Source organism: Ranitomeya imitator, chromosome 1 (assembly GCF_032444005.1).
Source record: "Ranitomeya imitator isolate aRanImi1 chromosome 1, aRanImi1.pri, whole genome shotgun sequence".
NCBI lineage: Eukaryota > Metazoa > Chordata > Amphibia > Anura > Dendrobatidae > Ranitomeya > Ranitomeya imitator.
The window spans coordinates 717087152-717109135 of record NC_091282.1 but is presented as its reverse complement, the minus strand read 5'-3'; the positions used below and the strand labels follow the sequence as shown (position 1 = coordinate 717109135).

General features: G+C 42.3%; 1 protein-coding gene across 3 annotated transcripts in view; it reads right to left on the bottom strand.

Moving 5' to 3' along the window:
- Window positions 1-21984, bottom strand: part of RASGRP1 (RAS guanyl releasing protein 1) — a 67797-nt gene that overhangs the window by 29583 nt on the left and 16230 nt on the right. For 2 of the 3 annotated variants that reach the window (XM_069732478.1, XM_069732488.1), the window contains exons 2-5: window positions 20778-20959; window positions 6769-6874; window positions 4303-4365; window positions 4063-4194 (exon numbers count right to left, since the gene is read on the bottom strand). In XM_069732478.1, coding sequence (XP_069588579.1) covers window positions 4063-4194; window positions 4303-4365; window positions 6769-6874; window positions 20778-20959 — 483 coding nt within the window. The remainder of the gene's footprint in view (window positions 1-4062; window positions 4195-4302; window positions 4366-6768; window positions 6875-20777; window positions 20960-21984) is intronic. The other variant, XM_069732484.1, reaches the window with a different exon arrangement.

The window sequence follows — 21984 nt, the reverse complement described above, 5'->3', positions numbered from 1 at the left end:
TGAAGTGCTCCAAAATCTCCTGATAGCTAGCTGCATTGACCCTGCCCTTGATGAAACACAGTGGACCAACACCAGCAGCTGACATGGCACCCCACACCATCACTGACTGTCGGTACTTGACACTGGACTTCAGGCATTTTGGCATTTCCTTCTCCCCAGTCTTCCTCCAGACTCTGGCACCTTGATTTCCGAATGACATGCAAAATTTGCTTTCATCAGAAAAAAGTACTTGGGACCACTTAGCAACAGTCCAGTGCTGCTTCTCTGTAGCCCAGGTCAGGCGCCTCTGCCGCTGTTTATGGTTCAAAAGTGGCTTTACCTGGGGAATGCGGCACCTGTAGCCCATTTCCTGCACACGCCTGTGCACGGTGGCTCTGGATGTTTCCACACCAGACTCAGTCCACTGCTTCCTCAGGTTCCCCAAGGTCTGGAATCGGTCCTTCTCCACAATCTTCCTCAGGGTCCGGTCTCCTCTTCTCGTTGTACAGCGTTTTCTGCCACATTGTTTCCTTCCAACAGACTTACCATTGAGGTGCCTTGATACAGCACTCTGGGAACAGCCTATTTGTTGAGAAATTTCTTTCTGGGTCTTACCCTCTTGCTTGAGGGTGTCAATGATGGCCTTCTTGACATCTGTCAGGTCGCTAGTCTTACCCATGATGGGGGTTTTGAGTAATGAACCAGGCAGGGAGTTTATAAAAGCCTCAGGTATCTTTTGCATGTGTTTAGAGTTAATTAGTTGATTCAGAAGATTAGGGTAATAGGTTGTTTAGAGAACCTTTTCTTGATATGCTAATTTATTGAGACAGGTTTTTTGGGTTATCAGGAATTGTATGCCAAAATCATCATTATTAAAACAATAAAAGACCTGACAAATTTCAGTTGGTGGATAATGAATCTATAATATATGAAAGTTTAATTGTAATCATTACATTATGGTAAATAATGAAATTTAACACTATATGCTAATTTTTTGAGAAGGACCTGTATACCATGGTACAGACAAAGGAGATTTCTGAGGTCCTCAGAAGAAGAGTTGTTGATATTCATCAAGGTAGAAAAGGTTACAAAACATCACTAAAAAGATTGGACTTCACCAATTCACAGTCAGACAGATTGTGCAGAAATAGTGAAAGTTCAAGACCATTATTACCCTCCCCAGCAGTGGTCTATCTATAAAGATCACTCCTTCGTATAATAATCGTCGAGGGCACAAAGCAACCCAGGGTAACCTCAAAGCATCTAAAGGCCTCTCTTGTATTAGCTAATGTTAATGTTCATGAGTCCACCATCAGACGAACACTGAACAATGGTATGTATGATCGGATTGCAAGGAGAAAGCCATTGCTGCCCGCCTACAATTTGCTAAAGGTCACCTGGACAAGTCAGAAGCTTATTGGTACAATGTTTTGTGGATGGATGAGACCAAAATAGAGCATTTTGATTTAAATGAGAAACATTATGTTTGCAGAAAGACAAACCTATCATTACAGCATAAAAACCTCATACCATCTGCTAAACATGGTGGTGGTAGTATCATGGTTTGAGCCTGTTTTGCTGCATCTGGGCCAGGATGGCTGTCATCACTGATGGAACAGTGAATTCTGACCTTTTTTAGCAAATTTTAAAGGAAAATGTCAGGACATCTGTCCTAGGGATGAATCGCAAGAGAATGTGTATCGTGCAGCAAAACTGTGATCCAAAGCACAGGACTCGTTCTACACAAGAATGGGTAAGAGAAATAAAGTTCAAGTTTAGGGATGGCCAAGTCAAAGTCCTGACCATAATCCTGTAGAAATGTTGTGAAATGACCGGAAGTATGCAGTTCAATGGGAGAGAGCCCACCAACATAACAGAGTTGAAGCTGTTTTGTAGGGAGGAATGGGCTAAAATTCCTCCAAACCGATGGCAGGACAAAATCAACAATTAGGTCGGAGTCACACTAGAGTGAAATAGAGACGAGTGCTATGCGAGAAAAAATTGCATAGCACTCGGACCAATGTTAATCTATGGGGCAACTCCCATCGTCCGTTTTTTTCTCAGCTGTATTATACGTGCAAGAGAAATCGCAGCATGCTGTGATTATCCGCGTATCTTAGCCGAGAAATGCCAATGCAAGTCTAAGGGTGCGAGAAAAAAACGGATTACACATGGACCATGCGTGTGACTTGCAAGAAATACACACTGGTGTCCTATAGAAAAGCCGGCAACTTAGGGCGCTGTAATGTAAAGTCACACTGACAGGTTAAAATAGAATAGATAAAATAAATATACACATAGTATAGGTATATATACATATATATATATACACATATGTCATTGACACACATATATATATTTATATTTCCTAGAGATGTAGCAGAATAATTCAATTGTCGGCTTCTGTAAAATCATTGCCGAAGCCGACAGGGTATGACACATGGTTTACATACAGTAAACCATTGCATATCAGATAAATTTATATATGACCCTGACTAATAATGTTAGTACTCTGCGTGTGTTAAATTTTGGAGATGTGTTAAATAAACAAATTTATTGAAGGAAAAAAATTGCTTGGCCTCCCGCTCAATTTTCTTCACCAGAGAGGGAAAGCCAGTGACTGAGGGCAGATATTAATAGCCACCCCAGAAAAGGCGCCAATTCTGGTACTTAACCTCTCTCATCCCACTGCCGTATGGCGGTGGCATATGGGGTAATAATGGGTTAATGTCACCTTGCTATTGTAGAAACTTTCCCATGCTACAGAGTTCATGTCCGGTCAGGCGGGGAGGCTGCGCAGACAGCTTTCCATTCATTACAAGTGGTTTACAGCCGATGCCGGTAGCATTAGCACCGCTCTTGGTTGTAAACTATTTAATCCCTTGAGATGGATTGCAGCGTGGGACTTGACTGTACGGCGAACAGGTATGGGATGTTGTTGCTTTTTATTTTGGATTTTTTACAGGAAAACAAGGGCTTCGCTTGAATTGAGAGTGTAATAAAGATGGAAAACCTGTGTGTTTAATTATTTCATTAAAAGACTTTATTCTTAATGTGTGTGTATTTTTTTTAACCCTTTCATACTATTGGATTAATTATGGATAGGTGTCTTATTGACACCTCCATTATTAACCAGGCTTAATGTCACCTTACAATAGCAAGGTGGAATTAACTCATTATTACCCCATATGCCACAGCTACAGGGCAGTGGGATGAGAGAGGCTAAGTGCCAGAATTGGCACATCTTATAGATGTGCCTTTTCTGGGGCAGCTGGGTGCAGGTATTTTTAGCTAGGGAGGTCAATATCCATGGCCCCTTCCTAGGCTATGAAAATCTCGCCATACGGATGTCACACTGATGCTTAGATGCGAGAAAATCGCATCCTTGCATTGCACACAGATGACATACGGATCACTGTTCAGGGAACATTGATGCGATTCTCATCCGTAAAAAAACAGACTGATTTTTTTATACGTTATGTGTTACTCCAGCCTTAGCAGAAATGTTTAGATGCAGTTATTACTGCACAACTTGTCACGCAAGATACTGAAAGCAAATGTTCACATACTTTTTTTTACTCTCAAAATTGTGTATTGAATAATTTTCCTCATGTAAAAAAAATTACAAAGTCTAATATTTGTGACTAGTGATGAGCGACTACACTCGGGTGATCTCCGAGTATTTGTTATTGCTCGGAGATATAGTTTTCATCCCCTCAGTTGCATGATTTACGGCTGCCAGATACGCTGAATACATGTGGGAATTCCCTAATAAACAGGCATTCCTCACATGTATTCAGCGTGTCTGGCAGTCGTAAATCATGCAACTGAGGGGATGAAAACTATATCTCCGAGCAATAACAAATACTCGGAGATCACCCCAGTGTACTCTGGAAAACACGAGCAACGAGTACACTCGCTCATCACTATTTGTGACTCATTTTTTATGTGGTTTTCTTTATCTACTTTCTAAAACTTATGTGAAAATCTGATGCTGTTTTAGGTCAATTTTTATGGCACGTTCACAAACATCCTAGAACCATAGTAGATTAATAAAAAGACCTTCCGTTCCTAGCTACTAACATTTGAGCTGTGTCAAGAAGATGCCAGTGTGACTCTTCTCCTTGCGCTCGCACCATCTCCTGGAATTCTTCCATGTTCTGAGTTAAACGCGAGTCCATTTTAAACATGGTCCAAAGTTCTGTAATCCAGTACCTGGCATGAAAAATTGTTGGGGGTTAGTAACACTACGTGGTTGGAAAGCTTGGTTGTCCGAGACGTGAAAAAGTGGTCACCATCGCAACCTTTGGAGAGTCATCTCACCTGACAAAGTAGCAGATTTTGAGGCAGAACATCAATGACCGCTTCTCCAGAGCCGTCTCATATGTTGGGAATATCAGTTAAGGTAAAAATATTTTTTTTAAAAATCGAGAAGAGGAGGAGAGGAGGTTGCAGGAGATTAAATTAAAAAAAAATGATGCCTGCAATTCAATGGAGACAAGTTGTAGAGGGCATCAGCTCTATGTATTGTTTCGCCCAATGTATGGGCTACAGAAGGTTTTCTATTTTCCAGGCTTATGTAGGTTATACAATAAACAACAAGCATTGGACGTAATCTCTCTGTTGCCAGGTTATGCCTCCCCCATGAGTTTCCTCATTATCCGCAGCCCCATGAGCACACGCCTGTCAATACCAACACACATGCTCCGCTCCTTATGCGTCTGCTCATTACTTACATCATCAAAGGTGTCTGAGACAAAGCAAGGCAAAAAAAAGAAGCCATTCACGTCTGATAAATCAGTCTCAAAAACTCCTGCGCAGACGGATGTAACCAAGCAACCTTTTATCACTCATTTTCAGCCATTATACTCGGAGTTCTGCTAAACCCAACCCGTATCATCAATTCAGATCAGTAAAACTGCAGCAGATATCGGCTACTGTACAGACATACAGAATTTACCAGTACGGTTTCCAAACTTTTAACCCCTTTAGGATAGGGTCATTTTTTTTCACTAACGTGCTGAAAGACGAAAAAAAAATACAGGCGGGAGAAGAAAAAAAATAATTTGGCATTGTTTTGGGGTTTTCTTTTTACAGCATTCATCGTACATTAAATTGACCGAAGCACGTGATTCTTCGGGGCAGTATGATTATGGCGATATACCAAACTTCTATAGGATTTTTTTCATTATTTTAATGTTTGGAAAATATTTCAGAACTTTGTTAAAAAAAAAAAAAAAAAGGTTTGCGCCTCCGTTTTTAGAGACCTGTAACTGTTTCTTTTTTAGGCGATGGAGCTGACTGGCTAAAAAAAAATGTCACTGGCTATTTTAAAAATACCACATCTTTGTTTTTTTAATTAGAAAAAGGGAGGTGGTTTAACGGGAATCTGTCACCAGCAGGGGCAGAGACCATGATTCCAGTGATGTGCCACTTACTGAGCTGCCCGCTGTAAGGCTGCCGTCACACTATCAGTATTTGGTCAGTATTTTACATCAGTATGTGTAAGCCAAAACCAGGAGTGGGTGATAAATACAGAAGTGGTGACATGTTTCTATTATACTTTTCCTCTAATTGTTCCACTCCTGGTTTTGGCTACAAATACTGATGTAAAATACTGACCAAATACTGATAGTGTGACGGCAGCCTAGGTTTGATAAAATCACTGATTTAACAGCAGGACATTATCACTAGAGGACTCGTAAACCTGCTGCCATGTAGTCCTCCATAATCATGAGCTCTGTATAACCCCACCCCACTACTGATTGGCAGCACTCTTTGTACACTGTGCATAAGCAGAAAGTAGTCAATCAGTGGTGGGGGGCAGGGTTATATAGACCTCAGCATTCAGAGAAGTGACAGATCTGTAGAGGATAAAACAGGGATTTTTATCAAATGACTGCAAACTCTGGAATCAGGGTCTCTGCACCCACATTATGCTGTTTTCAGAAGTAGCAAAAAGCAGATTCCCTTTAAGATATGAGACCTTTGAATAAAAAAAAAACAAAAAAACTTTTTTTAAATAATTTTTTGGTGTCCCCCATCACCAGGACTTCAATCTGCTTGTACTACTACCACAGTGAAACTGACAATATCCAAGATGGCAGTGATGTGGATCTTCTGTTGGCAGCAGCTGCCATGGCTACCCATTGGTACCCCTGTGATTGACAGCAGCATCTAAATGGTTAAACATCAGTGATCGGAGCTACTTCTGGTCGTTGCTGCTAGAGGCAGATGCCAGCTGTATAACATATGACGGTGTCGTACAGTTACTGCATGTCAAGGTGTGAGAAGGGGTTAACACCAAGTGCAGGCTGGTTTCCCCCACACCATTTTGCAGCAGTTTAGGCTGTGTGCACACATTGCTTATTTGTGACTTGCAGATTTGGTGCTGATTTCAATCTGCACTATGTCCATTCTTTCAGCATTTTTTTGCTGCAGATTCACCAATACTAGTGAGAGGTCAAAAATCTGCACCAAAAACAGATTTGCCGCTATGTTTTTACTGACAAGGTATGCAGAAATGGTGAAAAATCTGCAGCGTGTGAACATGGCCTTAAGTCTAAGGCAGTGTTCACACAATTCCTAACCGATGCTGTTTTTGCTGCTACTTTTACCGAGTGTTTTTTTCATAAATAGCAGCAAAAAATGCAGCATTTGAACATGGCCTAAGGCAAAATATTGGAATATTCACAACATATTGTTTTGTGTTATTTTTTTGGGTGGAGATTACCCTCTGAGTATGGTGCACACGGCGGAGCAATGTCTGCTTTATGCAGTAAAGGATATAGTGTCCTCAGCTTGTTGAGCAGGTCAGCGGAAGGGATTAGGAAACCATGCATGGTCAGCATGATCTGCACCAGCTCGCTGCCCTGGCAAACATTCCCATCAGAATCTGAAAAAGATAAGGGTTATATAAAGATTACAGCCGCTGAATCCAATCTAGTAAACTAACAGGAACTCTGCTTTCCTGCTCAGAACAACACGCAGCGCAGTACAGGATACGACGACGTCCATGCTGCTGCTAGTAAATATAGGTGTAAATATGACGACGTCCATGCTGCTGCTAGTAAATATAGGTGTCATTATGATGACGTCCATGCTGGTAAATACAGGTGTCATCATGGAGTAAAAATGAAGATAGGTCATAAATGCTCTCAAAGGACAAAGTTCTTGTGTTATATAAAAATTATTACTTGTTTCAAAAGCTACTTGTTAATCTACTGAGTATACATTAGCAAGAAGTTGAGGACACAGCAGTATGGCTGCAGCATCAGACTACACAGTTCGTTTGTAGTCTGTTACCATGGAAACCTATAGGTCTGAAATTAAAATGTATACACAACTACTACAGCGGCGGCCGAGAATAGCAGCACCAACATTTTTACAAAATGGCACCGCTGTAGGAGATCAGTATTGATTGCTTTTATTTTACATAGGGCCTTGAAGTGATTAAGCAAGTGTTGTCTAAAAGTGAATTACCTCTTCATTTTAGGCTCATATTTATACTGTTTAGAAGGCAGTCTGGGAATATCAATAGGGTCTGTGTCAGCTTCTTGTGTGGGGGGCTGGCTAGTATTTATGATGGGGTTATGCGGAAAAAAAAATCTCATACATTATACATAATCAAATGAGCTCCCAACAGCCTGTTCTTCCTGCCAACTATGGTGTATCAGGCACTTTCCTAGTCCCTTGGTATTTTAGGAGAATGTTTTGTGCTCATAGCTGTCCTTAGTTCTCCATGACAAAGGCATCAGGCTACAATATTAAAGGGGTTGTCCAGGCTTGGGGTTCATGTCCGCACTTAAAGGGACTCTGTCACCTGAATTTGGAGGGAACAATCTTCAGCCATAGGGGCGGGGTTTTCGGGTGTTTGATTCACCCTTTCCTTACCCCCTGGCTGCATGCTGGCTGCAATATTGGATTGAAGTTCATTCTCTGTCCTCCATAGTACACGCCTGCGCAAGGCAAGATTGCACCTTGTGCAGGCATGTACTACGGAGGACAGAGAATGAACTTCAATCCAATATTGCAGCCAGCATGCAGCCAGCGAGTAAGGAAAGGGTGAATCAAACACCTGAAAACCCCGCCCCTATGGCTGAAGATTGTTCCCTCCAAATTCAGGTGACAGAGTCCCTTTAATCTTTGAAGCTGCAGACTTGTGAATCCTTACAGCATACACACTTCGCACTGCGAGGATTCTCCAGTGCCAGGAGCGGTAAGACGTTTGACCGCAAGGATGTGATTTGCATACATGTGGCCACATGCTGACTAGACGTGCGTGGCTTCGCTCAATATAAATGTATTGAATAAGGCTACATACCTCTAGTGATAATGTGGCCGAAGTATACAAATCAGGTATTTAAGGTGACACAACCGCTCGCTCCAGGCATCAGAGAATCCTGACAGTGTGCAGTGTGCATACTGTAAGGATTCACAAGTCTGCAGTCACATAAAGTGATTTCAGACTTGAACCCCAAGACTGGACAGCCCCAATTCTCCATACACATGCACACTCTGTTCAACTGAGCATGCATTTTCATTGGGAAAAGGAGGTGAGCCACTTCTAAACACCTCATGTGCTAGCTTAACTTTCCTAAGAACAAAAGACTTGGGCACTGAAATGTAACATGCCATTTCTTCCTTCAGATGATATTGGAGAAGCTTCAAAAGGCCAACATATACTGTACAATTGGCTAGTCCCGCAGAAATTAGCTGACTTTGCTCTAATGACTAAGAGCCCCTTAAGGCAGTGGTCCCCAACTCCAGGCCTCGAGGGCCGCCAACAGTGCAGGTTTTCAGGATTTCCTTAGTATTGCACAGGGGTTGGAATCATCACCTGTGCAGATGATCACATTACCACCGATGCAATACTAAAGAAATCCTGAAAACCTGCACTGTTGGCGGCCCTCGAGGCCTGGAGTTGGGGACCCCTGCCTTAAGGGGAACCTGTCACCAGGTCTTTGCCATCTAATCTTAGAGTAGCATAATGTAGACAGAGACCCTGATTCTAGCAATATTTTGTTTACTGAGCTGCTTACTGTAGTTTTGATAAAGTCACTTTTTTATCAACATGAGATTATCACTAGAGGACTAGTAAACCTCTATACTTATGAGCTCTGTATAACCCCACCCTCATCACTGATTAGCAGCTTACTGCCTATGCACACTGTACACAGAACACTGCCAATCAGTGGTGGGGGCAGGGTTACACTGAGCTCAGAAGTCAGAGAACTGCAGCAGATAAAACAATTATTTTATCAAAACTACAGCAAGCAGCCCAGTAAGTCATACATCGCTGGAATCAGGGTCTCTGACCTTACACTATGCTGCTTTTAAATGTTAATAAAAACCTGGTGACAGATTCCCTTTAAAAGATATGTCCCACTTGCTAGTTCCTTTTATGTTCTCTGCTCACATACTAAACAGGAAAGTCTCTGATCTCTTTTTGTCTCTCTCAGTCGGCTTTGCGCTTCCTTTCTAGCCCTCACTTATTACAATTTACAAGAAGTGGTTTTCGGATGCATTTTCAAGATGAGGCTAGAGAAGGGGGAAGGTGCGCACATCTCACAAACTACATGACCACGCCGTAACACCGAGTCGTGGATGGTTTCTTTTCTGTGTGTCGTGCAGGGGTTAAAATGAGGGATGCGAGCGCAGCGCATATTATCGCACCAGTACAGGTTCTCAGGGCTGTTATACAAGTTGTTTTCTAGGATCACTCCAAGAACATAGGATGCCACTTTAGCACATAATCTGTCATTTGCTCTGAACATCACGTCATGGAAAATAAATCTAAATTAAGGAGGCCGTTTCTCCATTTCACTTCTTCTGTTCTTGCAGGTTAGCTGGAGATTTCATGCTGTGTTTCCATTCAGGGAAACTTGTTGTATTAATGCTAATGTGATTGCAATTTTCCTCCATTTTCCACCAGAGTGACAAACAATAGACTTTCTTTTGTTCCTGTTCCTCCCACATTTCCCAGCACAGAATCAGTCCCTGGGGGGCTCCAGTTGATTCCCGCTCTCCAGGTAGCGCACAGAGCAGTCTTCGCTAAATGCAGCGCTCAAGGACAGTGAAAAAAACAGCGATTGCAACTGAGGTTTATGGCACACACTGTGTAACCCCATGTTTTAGGCTACTTTCAGACTTCCGTCGGTACGGGGCCGTCGCCATGCGTCGGCCCGACGGACGTTGTGAAATAAATGAACAACGGGGGCAGCGGATGCAGTTTTACAACGCATCCGCTGCCCCATTGTAATGTCCGGGGAGGAAGGGGCGGAGTTTTGGCGGTCGGAAATGGCAGACACGTCGCACAAAAAAACGTTACATGGAACGTTTTTTTGTGCCGACGGTCCGCCAAAACACGACGCATCCATCGCACGACGGATGCGACGTGTGGCCATACGTCGCTAATGCGAGTCTATGGAGAAAAAACGCATCCTGCGGGCAACTTTGCAGGATGCGTTTTTTCTCCAAAACGACGCATTGCGACGTAGGCACTTTGACGGAAGTGTGAAAGTAGCCTTACCAGTATCTGCTCTCCAGGTAGTCTTAAGTTATCACTTGTTGCTGACCAGCAGTCATTTCATAACCTGTTTACAGAGCCGGACTGCTCCTCAGATGCAAGCAGATCGATCAGCAATAGATCACTCAGGTCTCGGCAGCACGAGTGCTGATTACACAGGACAATGTGCTGCTGAGCATATTAATCAGGTGATTGTCACACAAAGGGCTCGTGAACGCTACAGATTTTCCCGGATGAGTGCTGTCCGTAGTTTCCACAGCTACCGCTTGTATCTATTTTACTATATGGGTCTGTGAACATGTACAATTTTTTTTTCCTCAGACCAAATGATCTAAGAAAAAAAGTTAAAAGACATGTTCGATTTTGATCCGAGTGTCAGATCCAAATCGCCAATGCAAGTCAATTGGTCTGTGAAAAACACTGGACCGCATCCGGATGGACAAGACTAGCCGAAAGGAGAGGGTTGTTGCGCGAGTTTCTCGCATTGCACTCACAAGTGTGACCCCGGCCTGATCAGAATAATAGGACCTTTTTTGAGAGAAAATGGCGGTGTAAACCTACCAAAATAGAGTTCTTAGGAGCTCCCCATATAGTGTGAACGCACCTTTAGAGGCAAGGGTGGGGTTTGGAAATGTCAAAATCAGCATCCATGTCTGAAACTATCATCTCAGTTTCCTTTCTCCGGCAATTCTAACAACTTTCCCAACCCGGGTACCCAAGATCAAATTCAGTAACCTCATCCTGGCTTCTAATGTTGCTTGTGGCAATTTGCCCATAATGATGGCCGTCATTGCTCGTTTGTAGGAGGCTCCACCCTGCAAGTTCCTTGTTTCTGATTTCTTCTTTTTCTAGCATTTTAAAGTGAGTCAGTCACCGCCAAAATGCAAAAATAAACCACTTATACAGTAATATAAGGGTGTCAGCTTCTATAAACATCATGCCAGCAATGTACATTTTACAGTATTAGTTGCTGACAAATCGATTGTTCATCCATCTGCAAATGAAGGGCTTCGATGCGCTTTTGGCGTGGCTCACTCCTCCTAATCCTGACAGTGGTCACTTGCCCAGTGCGATCATTGCCTGAACTCAATTTGCATCCCTGCGATTTCACACTGACACTACAGGAGCACAGTGTGGGAGCCGGCACGCTATGAACATGGGCTCCTGTCTGCTGTCATCGCTCACTACACAGATATACCTGAAAGTGTAGCAAACAAGCATCTTCAGAATGGAGAACATCTTGTACATGAAGCTCCTGACACTATTCCATCAACAGACAGGGATGCAGAATGAGTTCTGTCCAATGAAGAAGAAAAAAATCGCAGCATGTACATTTTCCCACCGATAATCGGATCACACCTGGCCATGCAAGTCAATGGGTCCGTGGAAAAAATTGGACTGCACTCGGATGACATCGGAGTGCAGTCAGATTTTCACAGACTGACAGAATTAAGGATTTTTTTGGCCATCTCTTCATCTGAGAAAATCAGATGTGGACCTCCACATACTTTAGGACATGCTTTCAGGATATGAATTGGGCTTGACAAAACAATATCACCTATTGACACTTTCCATTATTGAGGTTAAGATCCTAAGTGATAAATGGTTAACTTCCGTGAAATAATCAACAACAAAGAGTCTTGATGTCATTCTTATTGACTGCTCCAAGCTTGAGACTCTTACATCAAACACATTGTAATTGGTGTCGGGGCAGTGACATTGCAGCTCTGTGCTCCGAGGCTCCAGGAAAGCTCTGAACTTATAAAAACAACCTACAGTTCTTTTTAACATTCATATATCATCGATCTTTGACGTTTTAGCAGAAAATTTCCAGGCTCGCAATGTATTCAGATAAAAACTTCCAGGAACCGAAACACTTGTGCCCAATTTTAGAGCAAAAATGAATGAACCCCACAGTAAGACATCATCCATACGACTCTTATACTGGCGCGGTTTGGGCATTTGCATTGTATCTTGAGTGTGAGTTTATATCCCACAACTAACAGCGTCATAGATCACTATGAAACTATTAGTTTAGTTTATAAAACCCGCGGTCAGTGCAGAAACTTGATGTCAGGCTTAAAAATTCACTGTGCATGAATGAGGCCACATGACAGACGTGATATATCAGATGGGGCTTTGAGGTGCTTACTCACATGCTGCAGAAACAACCTCATTTACACTTAGCACACTAATCCTAATTTTCAGTTTGTGCATACCACTCTTAAATCACAGCCTGAGAACATTTAGTCACAGGTCTAAGAAGAGACATATGCTAAAAATTCATAAAACTATGTTTTATTTAAAAAATCTATAAAAAAAAAGCAGAGAGTACCTGAACTATCACACAATGTAAGACACTGGCTATATACAGTGGGGCAAAAAAGTATTTAGTCAGTCAGCAATAGTGCAAGTTCCACCACTTAAAAAGATGAGAGGCGTCTGTAATTTACATCATAGGTAGACCTCAACTATGGGAGACAAACTGAGAAAAAAAAATCCAGAAAATCACATTGTCTGTTGTTTTAACAATTTATTTGCATATTATGGTGGAAAATAAGTATTTGGTCAGAAACAAACAATCAAGATTTCTGGCTCTCACAGACCTGTAACTTCTTCTTTAAGAGTCTCCTCTTTCCTCCACTCATTACCTGTAGTAATGGCACCTGTTTAAACTTGTTATCAGTATAAAAAGATACCTGTGCACACCCTCAAACAGTCTGACTCCAAACTCCACTATGGTGAAGACCAAAGAGCTGTCAAAGGACACCAGAAACAAAATTGTAGCCCTGCACCAGGCTGGGAAGACTGAATCTGCAATAGCCAACCAGCTTGGAGTGAAGAAATCAACAATGGGAGCAATAATTAGAAAATGGAAGACATACAAGACCACTGATAATCTCCCTCGATCTGGGGCTCGACGCAAAATCCCACCCCGTGGGGTCAGAATGATCACAAGAACGGTGAGCAAAAATCCCAGAACCACGCGGGGGGACCTAGTGAATGAACTGCAGAGAGCTGGGACCAATGTAACAAGGCCTACCATAAGTAACACACTACGCCACCATGGACTCAGATCCTGCAGTGCCAGACGTGTCCCACTGCTTAAGCCAGTACATGTCCGGGCCCGTCTGAAGTTTGCTAGAGAGCATTTGGATGATCCAGAGGAGTTTTGGGAGAATGTCCTATGGTCTGATGAAACCAAACTTGAACTATTTGGTAGAAACACAACTTGTCGTGTTTGGAGGAAAAAGAATACTGAGTTGCATCCATCAAACACCATACCTACTGTAAAGCATGGTGGTGGAAACATCATGCTTTGGGGCTGTTTCTCTGCAAAGGGGCCAGGACGACTGATCCGGGTACATGAAAGAATGAATGGGGCCATGTATCGTGAGATTTTGAGTGCAAACCTCCTTCCATCAGCAAGGGCATTGAAGATGAAACGTGGCTGGGTCTTTCAACATGACAATGATCCAAAGCACACCGCCAGGGCAACGAAGGAGTGGCTTCGTAAGAAGCATTTCAAGGTCCTGGAGTGGCCTAGCCAGTCTCCAGATCTCAACCCTATAGAAAACCTTTGGAGGGAGTTGAAAGTCCGTGTTGCCAAGCGAAAAGCCAAAAACATCACTGCTCTAGAGGAGATCTGCATGGAGGAATGGTCCAACATACCAACAACAGTGTGTTATTATTATTATTATTTATTATTATAGCGCCATTTATTCCATGGCGCTTTACATGTGAGGAGGGGTATACATAATAAAACAAGTACAATGTAGTAGTGTACAATGTACAATGTAGTAGTGTACAATGTAGTAGTGTGTGGCAACCTTGTGAAGACTTACAGAAAACGTTTGACCTCTGTCATTGCCAACAAAGGATATATTACAAAGTATTGAGATGAAATTTTGTTTCTGACCAAATACTTATTTTCCACCATAATATGCAAATAAAATGTTAAAAAAACAGAATGTGATTTTCTGGATTTTTTTTTCTCAGTTTGTCTCCCATAGTTGAGGTCTACCTATGATGTAAATTACAGACGCCTCTCATCTTTTTAAGTGGTGGAACTTGCACTATTGCTGACTGACTAAATACTTTTTTGCCCCACTGTATAACCATGTAAGTAGTTTTACAGATCACAGAAGCAGTGAAACAATAATACATACCTAAATGGAATATAATATAGTCCAGATAGATGAAAGGTACTATTCAGTGCAATCATACTACATCTCCATTAGCTGTGCAACTGCTATTGCCAATAGATGAGATCAAAAATAAAGTGAGGCGCAAACCAACAAAGTGCTTAGTGCGATCCTAGGAGTGTTCCTATGTAGGTTTATGTATAGAAAATTATATAAAAACGTAATCCGTGTCCACAAAAAGCTGTTTCGCCACTGTTTTTCCAAGGGGCGTCAAGACCCCTTGGAAAAAGCAATGGCGAAACGGCAAAACGTTAGCCACTGGCCTGCTAATCAATAGAGGTGCCACGTATGCCGTCAGGTAGGAGTTGATTCTTGTCTAGCGGCAACATATTACTGCCGTGACTAATAGACGGGAGCTTGTGAATCGTTTCGCACCAATTCCAAGCTTTACATTTACAAGCAGGACTTCTATTTTTTTCTGACTATTTATTCATTTCGGTATCACTACACTAGTGGGCAGGTTTACCATCTACGAGTGTGGGTATGTTGTGTGGGAACAGTTACATTGCCAGATGTCCCACTGAGTGATTTTAAGCAAATCATTGAGTTGTTTGCAGCTGCAGCATAATAGTAAAAATTAACCAGTAGCGCTACAAAAATTTGCAGTGTAGCCCAGTCCTTACATTTTAATGGAAGGTGTCCTCCTGACCTTTGCTGTGTAAGTAACTGAATTGTGCATCTGGGCTCCAATACCATCAGAAGACAGGAGGCCAGGGGTGTGTAGTAATATACAGTATCTACTGCCCTTCCTCTATTTTAGGCCATAAATATTCATAAGTCCTACATGCTATTATACCTCAGAGCAAACGGTCATATATCAATGTGGAAAATTAAGGCACAATATACAGAGACACATTTTTTTCCTACAGATTTTGCCACAGATCCATGACAAAATCCATAAGTGCCCCCGGCAAATTTCACCCTATTCATTGTAAAAGGTAAATCAGGCACAGAATAAATTGGCAAATTACACAGTACTGGTCACTTTCCACTATAGATTTTTTTTTTCCCCGCAGCGTGTCGAATTGATTTGGTAAAATCTCAGCCATTGTTTTGCTATTGTAAATCGGTGAGGATTTCCAGCCTTCAAATCCAAACCCCAGCATATCCACCATGTGACAAAAGTTCTGAGTCTCCGTACTCCATTGTGACACTTCTAAGGACAAGCAAAAGTATCATGGGGGTCAACGAAATAAAGATCTGGTTAGTGGGAGCCCAGAAGTAACGCCGGCGTCAGTTAGAAAGGTTATCAACAATTATTAGGTAGGAACCAGAGTTGGTGTGGATCGATTAGCCGGTCCATTGGCCACGTCCGTATTCTGTGGTCGTTGGACGGGAACCCTGAGAACTGCATCATATCTTATGGCGTCTGCGGCTCCTCTTTATTTAGCCAGTCTGGTGCAACGACGATGGCTCATCAGAACGAATAATGAAAAGAAGAGCCACGGATGGGCCAGATCCTGTCAATTAATACTCTTAAGTATAAATGATTAGCATGCTAATGATAGTTGCCCGATAAATTGTAAAGGGGATGGGAAAGTCACCTGAACTTTGTGGATCGCTAGGAGAACATACCATTGACAATTGAAAAAACAATACTTAGGGTATGTACACACGTTGGGTTTTTTTCCGAGCAGTTTTGTCACAAAACTTAAAGGGTATGTGCACACGCTGCGGAATGGTGTGCAGATTTTTCTGCACTGATTTTGGTAAATCCGCAGGAAACCGCACTGCGGAATTACCGTGGATTTACCACGGTTTTTCCGTGGTTTTTGTGTGGATTCCACCTGCGGTTTTACATCTGCGGATTCCTATTGTTGAGCAGGTGTAAACCGCTACCACTGTGGAATCCGCACAAAGAATTGACATGCAGATCCGCAGTGTCAAATCCGCTGTGTATCCGCAGCAAAATCCGCAGCGTGTGCACATAGCCGAAGGATTTCCTAGCACCAGCAAAGTGAATGAGATTCCTGTAGTCTCATGCACACATTGCTTATTTTTTGCCTTGCAGATTTCAATTCATATGTCAATTCTTTCAACATGCAGATTTCACCCTAAGGGCTCATACTCATTTGCGAGAAAAACGGACGAGTGCAATCCGATAAAAAATCGTATTGCACTCTGACCAATGTTAATCAATGGGTGACATCTCATCTGCGATTTTTTTTCTCAGCTGAAATAGGACTGAGAAAAAAATCACAGCATGCTGCGATTTGCTGCATATCTCGGACGAGACTCGCCAATGCAAGTCAATGGATGTGAGAAAAAAATTGCACGGCATACGGACTATCCGTATTCCGTCCGTTTTTTACGGATACCTTACCATTCTGTGGCATAGAACACTGTAAATGGTCCTGTAAGGCTACGTTCACATTAGCGTTCCGCTAATGTGCGTCGCTGTTGCGTCGGCGACGCAGCGGCGACGCGCCCCTATGTTTAACATGGGGGATGCGTGCGTTTTTTTTGTAGCGTTTTCCGACACGTGCGTCGTTTCCGACGCTAGCGTCGGACGCAAGAAAATGCAACAAGTTGCATTTTTCGTGCGTCCGATTTTCGTCAAAAAACGACGCATGCGTCGCAAAACGCAGCGTTTTTGCGTGCGTTTGCGCGCGTTTTTTTGTGCGTCGTGCGTTGCGTAGCCGACGCAGCGGCGCGCAACGCTAATGTGAACGTAGCCTAAATGATTGTAGAAAAAGAGTTGCAGGGAAAAAAAACGCATTGCATACGCATGTTATACCGATGTCATATGGATGCTATGTGAGAAAAATCGCATTGTACTCGCATGGCACTCATCCGTTTTTTCGGCCCAGATTACGGACCGTTTTTTTTCTCACAAATGAGTATGAGCCCTAATACGTGTGGGAAAAATCCGCAAAAAAAAGGCATATGAAAAAACACAGCAAAAATTTGACAAAAACGCTCGAATTTTAGACAGTTTTTTCCTTCCAACATATCAGGGTTTGTAGCACATTTTTCTTTTGTGAGCCCATACCCTTATGGAATTTACAGTTATGCAGTTCCCCGCTATATCCTTTTTTATGTGACTCTTAACACAAAAGAAAGGTCAAAAAAATGGATCCCATCAAACTTTCTGCAGAGGATACAGACCAGGCCTAATCTCTGCTCCTCTCCCTCCGGACCTGCACTCATTGCTAATCTCAGGAAGCAGCGACATCACTTATCTATAGCTGCGGCACCAGTCGCAGCGACACCTCATACGTCCAGTCACCGGGTCACTGCCCAGACCAATGCTTCCTCTACAAGATACCGGTTATTTTCCTTTAGTTACCATCTAGTCCCGATCATTGGGGGCTCAGAAATGTTTCCATTTCACAATAATACACACTGCACGTTAACCAGTTGTGGTTTTGGTATTGGATCTGCTTCATCAGAGCAGGATTTTTATTACTTGATAACCCAGATCCTAGCATAGACTGCATATAATAGTGAAGAATTTCGCAGTCCGTTCAGGGATAGACAACATTTCACCTGGATAACTCTTCATCAGGAGCCATCATAGAAGACGTGGGTAGTAGACCCTATGTTAGGTCCGCAATTTGGAAATAGGAACACTTTGTATTGTGCCATTTTTTAAAACAACATCCAATATCTCAAAATTAAGTTTTGTAGGGAAGGGGTGGGCTGTCTTAAATTTAACTAGTCCTCTTTTTTTTTCTTTACATATGGAAGTAGTGGTTTTGCTGTATAGATAATAAATATAATTGTTTTTTTTATTTTTTTAGAAAGATAAATGATATGCCAGTAATGAGAAACCTAGCATACGAAAATCAGGGTGGAAGTACATTGGGGGGGTGTGATTGCACTTGGATTTGCTTATTTTAAGTGCGATTATACGCTCCCAGTGCACTTCCACCCTGATTTGCATATATCTTCTATGCTAGATTTCTTGTGAATGGAACATACACTGTGTGCAGAATTATTAGGCAAGTTGTATTTTGATCACATGATACTTTTTATACATGTTGTCCTACTCCAAGCTGTTCAGGCTTTAGAGCCAACTACCAATTAAGTAAATCCGGTGATGTGCATCTCTGTAATGAGGAGGGGTGTTGTCTAATGACATCGAAACCCTATATAAGGTGTGCTTAATTATTAGGCAACTTCCTTTCCTTTGGCAAAATGGGTCAGAAGAGAGATTTGACGGGCTCTAAAAAGTCCAAAATTGTGAGATGTCTTGCAGAGGGATGCAGCAGTCTTGAAATTGCCAAACTTTTGAAGCGTGATCACCGAACAAGCAAGCGTTTCATGGCAAATAGCCAACAAGGTCGCAAGAAGCGTGTTGAGCAAAAAAGGCACAAAATAACTGCCCATGAATTGAGGAAAATCAAGCGTGAAGCTGCCAAGATGCCGTTTGCCCCCAGTTTTGCCGTATTTCAGGGCTGCAACGTTACTGGAGTAACAAAAAGCAAAAGGTGTGCAATACTCAGGGACATGGCCAAGATAAGGAAGGCTGAAAAACGACCACCTTTTAGCAAGAAACATACGATAAAACGTCAAGACTGGGCCAAGAAATATCTTAAGACTGACTTTTCAAAGGTTTTATGGACTGATTAAATGAGAGTGACTCTTGATGGGCCAGATGGATGGGCCAGAGGCTGGATCATTAAAGGGCAGAGAGCTCCACTCCGACTCAGACGCCAGCAAGGTGGAGGTGGGGACTGGTATGGGCTGGTATCATCAAAGATGAACTTGTGGGACCTTTTCGGGTTGAGGATGGAGTGAAGTTCAACACCCAGACCTACTGCCAGTTTCTGGAAGACAACTTCTTCAAGCAGTGGTACAGGAAGTAGTCGGTATTGTTCAAGAAAAACATGATTTTCATGCAGGACAATGCTCCATCACATGCCTCCAACTACTCCACAGCATGGCTGGCCAGTAAAGGTCTCAAAGAAGAAAAAATAATGACAGGGCCCCCTTGTTCACCTGATCTGAACCCCATAGAGAACCTGTGGTCCCTCATAAAATGTGAGATCTACAGGGAGGGAAAACAGTACACCTCTCGGAACAGCGTCTGGGAGGCTGTGGTGGCCGCTGCACGCAATGTTGATCGCAAACAGATCAAGCAACTGACAGAATCTATGGATGGAGGCTGCTGAGTGTCATCATAAAGAAAGGTGGCTATATTGGTCACTTTTTTGGGGGGTTTTGTTTTTGCATGTCAGAAATGTTTATTTCTAAATTTTGTGCAGTTCTATTGGTTTACCTCGTGAAAATAAACAAGTGAGATGGGAATATATTTGGTTTTTTATTAAGTTGCCTATTAACTCTGCACAGTAATAGTTACCTGCATAAATAGATATCCTCCTAAGATAGCCAAATCTAAAAAACAAAACACTCCAACTTCCAAAAATATTAAGCTTTGATATTTAAGAGTCTTTAGGGTTGATTGAGAACATAGTTGTTGATCAATAATAAAAATAGTCCTCTAAAATACAACTTGCCTAATAATTCTGCACACAGTGTATGATTTTAACAAAAAAAAAGGTGTCATTGTTATTGGGGTATAAGGTCTGTTACACCGATACCACTACTTCCTTTTGTAAAAAAAAAATGCTGACCGCTTCCCTTCAAATACATTGCCTTTAAGAAACACTGAAAAACCTCTAGTTCCTTTGAAGCTGGATAAGTCACTTTGTCCTTCCATGCCCCTTACACCGATAGATACAGCAGGGTCAACGCATCAGAAGTATAGTTATAAAAAAAACTGGCACCATATGATGACTCTGGATGGCCACAGCTCAACATTGGACCATGTTCTTCTGTATTATTAGTAATAATAATTATTTTTAATAATTACCTAAATTGTTGTTGAAAAATAACAATACGTGAAGGAAAAGTGTGCAAATGTAGGGATATAATGTTTTCCTAAATTGGACCTAATTTCGTAAAACATCATAACTGTGTCTATTCATGGGGTAAAAGTCTACATGAGGAGGAGGACATAGACAATGACATTGTCTTGGACTTCTATCTTTCGACCCTCATTACATACCTACTCTCTTGTAAGAATATGCTTAAGAAAATATAACGCTGAAATAACTTACCAAAAGTCTGAATGCACATCTGTATCAGTTCATCCAAGCTGGCTCCCTTGATGAGCTGTCCAAGAGGCATCATCACCCGTATGGGTGTGACCTGGGGAAGTTTGGGATGTGACGTGCAATGGATGATCTGCTTTAGTTCCAGCGCCAGTCTAGGAATAGTGGTACAGCCATGTGCAGGTCTACTGAGAGAGAAAGAGACCACACATGAATCAGTTACAAAACTAGCATTAGTCAGAGCGAAATCTATCAACATGTACATAGTCAGTCCTGGTAGAGAAGACGACCTTCCTGCTTTCCCTCCTAGCTCCCTTCCTCTGTGTCGACCACAAATCGTTATGCCAAATTCTCCTTCCTTGGAAAGAGACAACTATGACCGATTTTCTTGAGAATTCCACAGGGTTAACGTTTTCATCATGCATGCCTGGTTTGAAAGAAGGCCGAGATTTTGGGTACTTTCCTACCATCAATGAATCATCAATTACCAGTTTGGAGTTCAGGGCTTTTATATAAAGAAACCATTGTTACTACTTTGTAATTCTATCATAGTGGCTTCCAGGGATCCCGTATGTCAGTGACGGCAGGACATCTTGGATCAAGAAGATATCTTAGCCATGAGTGTCTGAGAAAACGCTCCACCACTCAGCAAGAGCTCAACCTTGTAGTAAAGTATTAAAAAGCTACGGAAATGATTCAGGGATCTGCAGACAGGGACCCCTGTAAGGTGCTGTAGAGGGACCGTGCTGCTTTTAGGACTGTGAAATTAAACCCCATTCACGGACCGGCCGTGGGTCTCCTGGACTGAACTCAACAGTGTCGTAGGCATATATGAAGCTGTCAAGTTGGGTCAGGAGATTCATGGCCAGTCTGGTTGCGGTCCGTATTCGGACCATGGCACATGGAAGTGTATATCTGGCCATAAAGAGAATCTGTCAGTAGGTTTTTGCTACTTAATCAGAGAGCAGCATAATATAGTGTCAGAGAGCCTAATTCCAGTGAAGTGACACTTATTAGGTATTGTGCGCTATAGTTTTAATACAATCAGTGTTTTATCAGCAGTAGATTATCACTGCAGGACTACGTCTCACGTGCCCAGCAGTTAGGCTAATCTGTGTAACCCTGCCCCCACCACTGATTGGCTATATTTCTGTGTACACTATCATCAAACTGCCAATCAGTGGTGTGGTTACGCGCAGCTCAGAATTCTGAC